Below are 10,892 nucleotides of genomic sequence, written 5' to 3'. Positions count from 1 at the left end.
GGCCTGAAACACAAACTTTTAAAATCAAGTTTCAAAATGCATGTTTTTGAAAATTATACTGTTATCCTCTCTGTGTAAACTACAAAAACGTGAATTTGTGAATATAGGTGCATAGTTCTTCTTTGCAAAGTGACATCGCCATCTACTGGTCTGGCAGCATAAAACAGAGTTTTAGTCGTTTTCACAGATTCATGTGAATAGGGATCGTTTTGACAAAGTTGTCGCCTACCTAACTCTCATTAGAGTATTAGTATTAGTTGACTGGTACAGTTAGGGTTTGAATAAGTTGACATGTAGTTACAAAGTAACTTATAGTCAGTATAATAAATTATAGTTCACTTTTTATGCATACGCAACGGACAGCATACAGTGCATGTGACACAAACTTCGTCATCAGAAGAGTATGTGCGTACTGTACGCGCACCGCCAAATTTTTTTAACCGCGCGTATTTTGTACGCACATGGTCACACATTCACATTTAGTTGTTTTTGCAGTAATTAGTTTATCCACAAGGTGGCAACCGTGCCCTGTGGGCATCAATTCACAAGGTAGTCAAAGAAAAACTGCATAAACAGAACAGACCGGAACGCATACAAAGATATTTACATGGGTTGTAACTTGTGGTGAGAGATTGCTCAAAACTGTTCATGAGTGTGCGTACACTAGCGTACGCGTTAAAAAAATGAAATATACCCAGGGCTTAAAGTCCCTAAGGTTTGCCTCTTTGTCGCCATCTCTGTTGTAAGTAACAATTCTGCCACTTTTGTTCTGACCAACTGAGAAAAAAAACGTTACAATAAATCGAGCTACCAATCATATCACATCAAACTGTGCAAATTATTATTATTATTGTTACTTTGTTCTCAAATTGTTAAAGGATTAGTTCACTTTCTAATTCAAAGTTCCTGATAATTTACTCACCCCCATGTCATCCAAGATGTTCATGTCTTTCTTTCTTCAGTCGAAAGGAAATTAAGGTTTTTGATGAAAACATTCCTTATCTAGAGAAACCATCACTCATTTTCTAAAAAAAAAATTAACATTTTATACGTTTTAACCATAAATGCTCATCTTGAACTAGCTTTCTTCTTCTTCTCTATTAGAATTCCGGCAGTGTAGACCCTGCTAAGTGTATTACTGCCCTCCACATGTCAAAGTTTGAACTAAATTGTCATATACAATATTCTAGTGCAAGTATATAACAATTAGTTCAAACTTAGACCTGTGGAGGGCAGTAATACACTTAGCAGTGTCTACACTGCTGGAATTCAAATAGAGAAGAAGAAGAAGAAGAGAGCTAGTTCAAGATGAGCATTTATTGTTAAAACTTATATAATTTTTTTTTTTTTAAGAAAATGAGCGATGGTTTCTCTAGATAAGACACTTATTCCTCATCTGGGATCATGTAGAATGCTTTGAAGCTGCAATGAAACTGTAATTTTGACCTTCAACTGTTTGGGCTCCATTGAAGTCCACTATATGGAGAAAAATCCTGGAATGTTTTAATTTCTTTTCGACTGAAGAAAGAAAGACATGAACATCTTGGATGACATGGGGGTGAGTAAATTATCAGAAAAATGTAATTTGAAAGTGAACTAATCCTTTAATGTTAACAACATCAGCATTGCGTGACTATGTGTATACAGTGTGTGTTAGCATTACCTAATCTCTAATTGTCCATTTGTCATATAAACTGCCATCAAAATGATGTTTAATTATTGCAGCTGCTGTGAGAAAAGGATATAAATGATCCACCACCTGCAGCATCCTCACCATAGACTGTATAAGATCCTCACATGCGATATAGCAGTGGTTCCCAAACTTTTTAGCTTGGAGTACCCCCTGAAGGGATTACCATCCTTCTGCGTACCCCCTCTCTTCCACTTCGACTGCAGTCACACCTTTACCATTAAGGGACAATATTTGCCCCCTAAATTGATTTTCCAGTGCATATTTTTACCTTTATGAATTGTGTTTTATGTTGAATATGTTTTAAATAAAAATGTTCAATAGAGAAATATGCAATGTTGGTAAAATTAAGTAAAACGTTTAAATATTAAACTAAAACCGCCAGTAGGTGGCACCAAGTCACTGTTTTTATGAGTGAGTCATCGAGTCATTCATTCAGTAACAAAGCAAGTGGCTGTGAATGAATCATTGAATCACTGACTCTCTCGATTCGTTCAAAGCCGCAGAATTGTTCGCGAAACACAGACGTATATTGTAGTTCTGCTGTGGTTTTCGTTAGAACTATTATTTCATTGCAAAATAGAGTAAATATGACAGTACTGTGTTTAAAATGTACATTTTATTTTTTGACCTGTTGTATAATGTCACGTTTGCAGTCATGTGGATATTTGGGAACAATTGCGTTCTTGCTCCTTATCATCATTAAATACAAGAACTCACACAAGGTATGTTTTTGTATCGGAGAAAGTTTGAGTCGAAATTAATCCATTGTCTGTGTCTGTATTTGCGAGCAAGTGCTAAATTCCCCACTTTTACAAAGGTGCATTGTCGAGAACGACAGTAATTTAGCGCGATTTAAGGCAGCGTGCAGTCTATTTTTGACTGCAAATGATGAGGTAATCTGATTAAATGTACTAGATTTACGACATTTTGGCAGTTAGATATACATGCTCGATTTTAATATTATTTTAAGGTAGAATTAGATGAACTACTCATTTTGTTCGCATACCCCCTTTTGTCACGTCACGTACCCCCAGGGGTATGCGTACCCCAGTTTGGGAACCACTGCGATATAGACTACTGGGACTCGTTCTTTATGTAAACAGACATGATGGCATGCTTGAATTTCCCACGGAAACCTACCAGTACCACCCGAATTAGAAAACATTATTGCAAGCTTACCGTTGTGAATCGGGCTAAGGTAAGGAGATCGTTTTGAACACTGGCTGGTTATGTACTTGCTCAAAAAATGATTTTGGATAATTTTTAACCAAAAAAAAGTTACAGGCTGCAGCTTTAAAGGTACAATTTGTAAGATATGCGCAGTAAAATATCCAAAAACCACTAGGCTAGTGTTATATATTTTGTCCAGCTGATTACTAACAATATCTCTAATGTTTTCAACTACTTGTAAATCATGAGAAAATTCCCATTCTAAACAGTGACACGGGGCAGTGCAGTCGCCTGTCAATGACATCAGTTACCCTTTGTTACCGCCTTTACTGACGCAGAAACCAAAAAACAACAACAACAAAAATAAAATAAATAAATAAAATTAAATAGAAAAAAAAATAATAAAAAAAAAAATTTAAAAAAAAATTTAAAAAAAAAAAGACGCAGAAACCACATGACAACAGTGTCGTGGACAAATGCGGAAGTAGTGTCTAGCGTCCAGCAAACCACTAGCTTGCTTCAAGCAGTTCCTTATTTACTTCTTGCACGTTTCATGGTGGATTGTGTTACTTATTTATGGAACATAATTACTGTTTATCATCTGCCGCTGGTTCTGTCGACAAGGACAGCTCCAGTAAACGTAAGCGTACGGGCCAACCAAATGACCCAAGAAGAGTTTGGGACAAGAGGAGAGAAAGAGCGAGGATCAATGTCGGTGTTGCATTTTCTAGATGGAGAGAGCTTCGCGACAGACTTCACCTAGAAAGAGATGCCGATCTCGCTTGTGTTTTACTCGACAGGTGAGTTGTTTTGATTCGTAACTTTACAGAAAACGTATTTTTTTGCCATTATAACGATCAACACGATTAGTATTATGGGGCATACACGCCAAACGCGGGGCATCGCGTCTCTAGACCCGCGCGAGGACGCGTCTGATCCATAGTTTATACATTTATAAAACTTTACCTCATCCGTTAAGTCCATGATTTATCTTTCCGTCTGATTGATGGCCGTCAGCGGTTGGGTAGATGACAACAAATCCCATCATTCCACGCACCTTCTTAGCGTCAAACCACGCGATTGTTATTGTTTTGGTAGTGCGCCCTCTAGTGGCAGGTCCTACAAATTGTACCTGCAGACAGTTTACCAATACTCTAATGAAAGTAGACATGTAGTTGCAAAGTTACTTATAATCAACAGACTGTTCAAAAGGGACCATTAAAATAAAGGGTTACCAAATTAATTTCACCTGACAACACTGTAGCTTGTTTTTCTCTTACATGCAAAAGTTCAGATGATTCAGTTCAACACAACTTTAACACTAGCAGTCATATGTGGTTAACTGTTTCAATGTGGTCCCCTGGTATGGTTTTGGTTATTAGTACAGGAAAAAATAAATGACGAGTGTAAACTTTGCACAGAGTACCTACTCTGTTTTAATGTGTGTGCTCTGATATGGAAATACTATGCAGCATTGCTAAAAAGTTGTCTAGACTAATAGTCCAATGTCCTTTGTGTATTATATTACATCTTGTGAAAAGGGGCATTAGAGGTTCCCCTTAATAATTATCTGAGGCCAATTTATATTATTGAAATTATATTAATGTAAAAAAAAAAGCAATGCAATTGCATTTGAATACTTATTTAATACTTATTAAATATTAATATAATAGTTTTTTGGATTGCATTCATGCTGCCTCTAAAAAGAATAAAAAGTCTTTAAAGGTCTGCAAGAACTGTTACTGAAATGAACACAATCTGAAAAAGAAGCAATGCGATTGCATTTCTCCTGGAATTACTAAAATTCTGCTAAATTAATATAAATGTACATTTAAATTTAAACAAATTCACCTTGAAATTGCTAGTAAATTTAATAAATAATAAAGAAATGGCATGTAACAAATTGAATTAAATGTAAAACTTTGAAGTAGAAAGACTGAAATGAATTTTCTTACTCCAATAATCTTTTTTTTACATCATTTTTTATGTTTATTAATTTCTATTAAGATCTGTGGACCAATGTAAACCAATGTCCGAAAAGGGTTTTAAACTTCCCAGAAAACTCATGCTTCAATGCCCTGGCACTCTGCTTATTCATTGTGAAACTGCTTGCGTTAGCAAAAGGAAATGACTACACTTACAGAAGTGTGATCTCTATTGTCACTTAGACCATTTTCATTTAGCAGTTATACAACCTCTTCAATAAGACCTCGAGGTAGGAATTTTGTGTTCTTTCATTCTTGATATACTGAAGGTGCAAGAAACAGTTGCACAGCTTTTTTTTTTGTTATGCATGACTGTAATAGTCTGATTTGAAGAAATCGAAAATTGCATGGTGTTGTAAAATGCTTATTTATATTTATGCTAGATGGAGCTGTCCAACTCAACCAGCAGCTATGAGAACGTCTCATATGATTATTACATCTATAGTGATGATGATTTAGTCATAATGAGTGAAGATGATGACTATAAAACGACAACAGCCGTCTGCTACGCTGTGGTCTTCTGCCTCAGCATCCTTGGAAATGGCTTCCTCATTTTTGCACTCACCTGCTACGAAGACCTGAAAAGGGCCACTAACCTTTTCATGTTTTGTTTAGCACTTTTCGATCTTCTGTTCACACTGACGCTGCCTTTCTGGTGTGTGGAGTTTCTTCATCATTGGGTTTTTGGTGACGTCGCCTGCAAGATCATGATCGGGGCCTATTTTGTGGGAATCTACGGAAGTCTTATTCTTCTTACAGCCATGACCCTTGACCGTTTTGTTGTGGTGGTGGTGAGAAGTTACTGGCTGACACGAAGTCGAAGGCTCAAATGTTCAAAAGCTGCCTGTGTTGGTGCATGGATCATAAGTTTGATTGCTTGTCTGAGAGATTCATTAGCCTCAAAGGCACAAATTGACCATGTCGACACCTATGCTTGTAAAAGCACAAATACTGAAGATGATACAGTGGGATATTATTCACAACTCATCCTGCTGTTCCTCATACCGTTTGCCATCATTGTTTTCTGTTATACCAAAATCATTCTAACTCTCATGTCAACGTCGACCAGGCAGAAACACAGGACTGTGATATTGGTGCTGTGCATTGTTATAGCTTTCTTTATATGCTGGGGGCCGTATCATATTGTCATCGTGTTGATGTCCATTTATGAATTTAATGCCAGCGTACATTATCATCTGCATGTCGCGTTTGTCGTCTGCAGAATTCTGGCATTTTCTCACTGCTGCATGAACCCAGCGCTGTATATTCTCAGAGGGAAGTACAGAAATCTGTTGTCCAGCTTTTTGTTCTGCTCTCCTGAACTCAGGCATTCGGGGCCCTACAGAGGACCCACGGATCCCAGCGACTCCAGGATTCATCCGTATATGAATGAAGAAGCTCTTGAAAACGGTGGAGTGAGACAAACAAACGCCACAGAGCTGGTAACGATGTAAAAATGCAGAATGCAAACATGATGGATTTATTTACACCCAGAGAAACTTTTTAGTAATGTGTAACTTTTTTCCCCCCTAAAATGACTTTAGAGATGTAAAATATCTTAAAATTTGTTTGAATTTGGTATAACCATTAGGTAATCTGTAATTGTGTGTGTGTGTGTATATATATATATATATATATATATATATATATATATATATATATATATATATATATATATATATATATATATATATATTATTATTATTATTATTATTATTATTATTATTATTAATAAAACTAACAAATTATTATTGAAACTAATGATTATTTTATTAAATATCTAAATATATATATTTATATTTAATAATAAAAATATATATATTTAGATATTTAATAAAATAATATTTTGTATAATATTTGAAAGAGCAAAACTCATATGGATGTGTATTAAGGTTTATTTAAATATATTTACATTTTTATATTATTTGAAAAAGCAAAACAAACTTTTGTACTCTTTCTAGAAATGTAAAGAATTATAGTGGAAATTATTTGTGTTATCCCTACTGTATTCAGGGATTTAATTTAAGATGAATTTATCTGTGAAAGAAGATGTGTGTTAATGCGTTCGGTGGTAAAGAGTGGGCTGGGCGCTCATGTGACTGGACGGTGAAACATGCAGAACACTGATTTCTTCAGTGTCTCTGTGACAGACAAGCCATATATTGTAAGGATCAATCACCACAACAATCAAGGTATTTATTGTTTTACAGCTTTCTTTCATTCTCTCTATTTCCAATAGCTTTAAAGAAAAGGTTCATTTAAAAAATCCTGTCATTATTTAGTCTCTCAAAAGTACCACAGCTTTGGTCATATGACTCATGTGCCACATTCCAAATCCTCTGAAGACAGTCTATAGCTTTGTATAAGTACTTAGTTTGTATTTTTCACAAAATAAGTGTATATTTTCTGTTCTGGATGGCTTTAAAAGATTTCGAATAGTTGTATTTTATAGTCCTTTTTTCCTTTTTTATTCATGTAAAATAACAGCATTAGCATTACATACAGTTAATTAGTGAATAAATAAGTGGATAATGACCATTTGTATATGGTTTTTGTTATCTTTTTGCATATTTTATTAGTTACATTATCATTGTCACTTTACCCTGAAAGAAATGGGCTTTAGAGTTAGTTCACCCAAAATGAAATGAAATTTCTGTCATTAATTGCTCACCCTCATGCCGTTCATCTTCAGAACACAAATTAAGATATTTTTGATGAAATCCGAGAGGTTTCTGATCCTCAAGAGAAAGCAACCTAATTACTACATTCAAGGTCCAGAAAAGTAGTAAAGACATTGTTAAAGTAGTCAGCGTGACTACAGTGGTTCAACCTTAATGTTATGAAGCGACGAGAATACTTTTTGTGCAAAAAAAAAACAAAACAAAAATAGCGACTTTATTCAACTATTTTTTTCTCTACCCTGTTGCATGCGTGTGATGCTGACGCAGGAGCCGGCCAACAAAGAGTCGGCGTTCTGACGTAGAACCTGGAAGCGATGCACTGTGTTTACTACATCAACAGCGTAGTAAAGCGTAATAAAGTCGTTATTAATGTTTTGTTTTTGCGCACAAAAAGTATTCTCGTCACTTCATAACATTAGAGGCCCAATGAAGTGCCCTGGAATGCGCAGAATTATTCAATGTGTTGACGTAATTTTTAACTGAAACAGGAAGACAGGGCGAGACATATCGAACAGCTTCTTCCCTTTTTTAAAATAGGCAATAGCATTTCATTTAAATCACAGCTCGGCCAGAGCTGTTGAGCTTGGTAAAGCCTCAGTTTCCTTCTAATCTCTAACTCCTAAACTCCTCCATATCGCTTTAAAATACAGAATTCAAATGGGTCTGATACGTTTTGTGGTCTGCGCCAACTCGCGCATATGATCCACAATGTTATCATGTCTCTGGGCTGGAGCAGACTGTGCGCTGCAGTGGTTTGTGTGACACTAACGTGAAACCAGACTTCATTCGCCTCAATGAAAAGCATATTTACACTCTCTGAATCGTTCCCTATCCCCTATATAGTGCACTATGTGCCATTCACCATGTAGAAAATAGTAAATGTGTGAACAAGTGACTGATTTCAGCCGCGGCTTCAGCGTCTGTTTATAGTGTAGGAGGCGTGACGCTTTAGATTCTAGAGAGCATTTAATGGGACAGAAGATCTGATGAGAAGCTGAAGTCGGTGATGATGTTATGAAAATCCATGATTCATTTTAGCAGAATTGAGAGACTGTAAGTTTTGAATGCTTATATCTCCTAAATGCAAATTTTGTCATTGTTTTGGAACACACCAGCCTATTCATAATCTGATTTCATCAAAAATATCTTAATTTATGTTCTGAAGAAGAGCAAAGGTATTACGTGTGTGGAACGACATGAGGGTGAGTAATTAATAACAGGAGTTTCATTTTAGGGTGAACTAACCCTTTATACAATTTTCATTGCTTGTAAATTTCACAAATGATTACAATGAAATGACAAATAACACAGTGTGAAATTGAACTACAAAGACTGAAATAGTATTTTCTTGTAAATCGTACTCCAATAAACTTTATTAACAACTTCAAAAAAAAAAACTTTTTTTTTTACAGTGTACAGACGATATGATGTATGAAGAGACTTTCCAAAAGGACTTTAATTCCAGCTATGATTATGACATGAACTACACATATGTGGATTATCCTTTGATTACATTAGAGGAAGAGAATTTTTCACTGGCAATGATCAACGCCATTTGCTACAGTCTCATCATCTGCATCAGTCTACCAGGAAATAGCTTTTTGCTTTGGGTGGTCTTGAAGAAGGTGGGTTTGAGCAGCTCTGCTGACTGCTTGCTCCTTCATCTGACATTGTCCAACTTCATCTTCACCTTCACATTGGTGCCCTGGACTGTTACTCACATCTGGGGATGGATCTTTGGGAAATTGGCCTGCAGGCTGTTCAGCTGGTGCATCTTCTTGGGCCTTTACAGTTACATGATGTTCCTCACAGTTATGACTGTCCAACGATACGTGGCGGTCATGTATCCGGTGTTCTCTTCGTCTGTAGGCAGTCGTAGCAGACTGTACATGCACGTCTCGTCTGCTGCAGCGTGGTTGATCTCGGTGGGCTTCAGCTTGCCTGAAATGATCTTCTCTGATACGATGGACAGTTCTAATGGTGTCTTCTGCATTCACATTTACAGCTCAATGTTTATGGAGTTGTTTGGATATTTCACTCAGATAATTCTGTTTTTCCTGCTGCCGTTCCTGGTTATCGCGTTCTGCTACACCCGAATGGGATTTACGATCCATCAGAGCCGCATCAGAAGCAGAAACCATGCTGTATGTATCACCCAAAGCATCGCCGTGGGATTCTTCATCTGCTGGGCGCCATATAACATCTTCCTCTTCCTCCTCTCCTTGAAGTCTTTAGGCGTCCCTACATTCAGGCAGGCAGTGTGGGAAAACGCTGGGGAGAACATCTACAGTATCACCCATATTCTAGCGTATTCCCACTGCTGTCTGAATCCGCTCGTCCACATCTTTGGAGGGAAGAAGTTCAGGAGCTTCCTGCCATGGACCAGAGGCTTTCGTCGGCTCCCGCAGAGGTTCAGCACTCAAACGTTCAGCAATCAGAGCAGCTTCTCAGGGCAGTTTCATCTCTGAAGTCAAGGTCAAGTGTCATGATATCATGAGGTGTGTTCGACTTCATGAGGCACTGTGTAATGCATGCTGGTTAGATTTTTTTGTCTGACACATCATGATACACTTTTGAAAATAAAGGTTCCAAAAGGGGGGTTTGCAGTGATACCACAGAAGAACCATTTTTGGTTCCCCAAAGAGCCTTTCAGTGATCAGTTCTTAATGGGATAGTTCACCCAAAAATGAAAATTCTGTCATCATTTACTCACCATTAATCGTTCCAAACCTGTATGAGTTTCTTTCTTCTGTTGAACACAAAAGAAGATATTTTGAAAGATGTTGTTAACCAGACAGTTGATGGTAGCCATTGACTTCCATACTATTTTAACAACATTCTTCAAAATATCTTCTTTTCAGTTTGGAGGGTGAGTAAATGATGACAAAATTTTCATTTTTGGGTGAACCATCCCTTTAAAAGAACACAATTTTTTTCTTAGCATGAAGAACATTTTTAATCTAATCAAAATAAGCTTTTTCCACTACCTTTTGTGCAATGGAAAGGTTCTATCGATGTTAAAGTTTCTTAATGGAACCACTGATTTCAATAAAGAACCTTTATTTTAAGAGTGTAGGCTATCAGCATTATAACAGTAAAAACTCTTTGTAATCTTAATGTTACATTGTGTCATGTTTATCAAAATAAAATGGAAAAAATATAGACCTAACTCATAAATATTATAGGCTTATGTTGAACTTTATTCTCATACATATTAAGCAGTACATAAACTACTGAATGGAAAGTGAAAATCCATAGTATGCTCACTTCAGAATTTCGCCAGAAGTAGTAGCTCATCTGGGTACTTTTTGCCTACTCATATGAGTACTGTGAATTCTGTGCAATCAAACATTAACAATGAGC

The 10,892-nt window shown here is 36.5% G+C and overlaps 2 protein-coding genes across 2 annotated transcripts; both read left to right on the top strand.

The window, feature by feature from the left end:
* The first annotated feature begins 4,965 nt into the window (after positions 1-4,965).
* On the top strand, positions 4,966-6,460 carry xcr1b.2 (chemokine (C motif) receptor 1b, duplicate 2). The gene is made up of 2 exons (XM_048163471.1): positions 4,966-5,078; positions 5,232-6,460. Exon 2 carries the CDS (start codon positions 5,232-5,234, stop codon positions 6,300-6,302), a length of 1,071 nt encoding a protein of 356 aa, XP_048019428.1. The 5' UTR covers positions 4,966-5,078; the 3' UTR covers positions 6,303-6,460.
* A 152-nt stretch (positions 6,461-6,612) lies between these two features.
* Positions 6,613-10,231, top strand: xcr1b.3 (chemokine (C motif) receptor 1b, duplicate 3). The gene is made up of 2 exons (XM_048164075.1): positions 6,613-7,040; positions 8,942-10,231. The coding sequence occupies exon 2, from the start codon at positions 8,954-8,956 to the stop codon at positions 9,995-9,997; it is 1,044 nt and encodes a 347-aa protein (XP_048020032.1). The 5' UTR covers positions 6,613-7,040; positions 8,942-8,953; the 3' UTR covers positions 9,998-10,231.
* Positions 10,232-10,892: the final 661 nt, after the last annotated feature.

This window comes from Megalobrama amblycephala, linkage group LG17, assembly GCF_018812025.1.
Source record: "Megalobrama amblycephala isolate DHTTF-2021 linkage group LG17, ASM1881202v1, whole genome shotgun sequence".
Taxonomy (NCBI): Eukaryota; Metazoa; Chordata; class Actinopteri; order Cypriniformes; family Xenocyprididae; genus Megalobrama; species Megalobrama amblycephala.
The sequence above is the reverse complement of the archived record's forward strand: the minus strand, read 5'-3'. Positions and strand labels throughout refer to the sequence as shown.

Bases quoted from the DNA above. Each gene is read 5' to 3' on its own strand.
- xcr1b.2 (XM_048163471.1), top strand. From the start codon at position 5,232: ATGGAGCTGTCCAACTCAACCAGCAGCTATGAGAACGTCTCATATGAT.
- xcr1b.3 (XM_048164075.1), top strand. From the start codon at position 8,954: ATGATGTATGAAGAGACTTTCCAAAAGGACTTTAATTCCAGCTATGAT.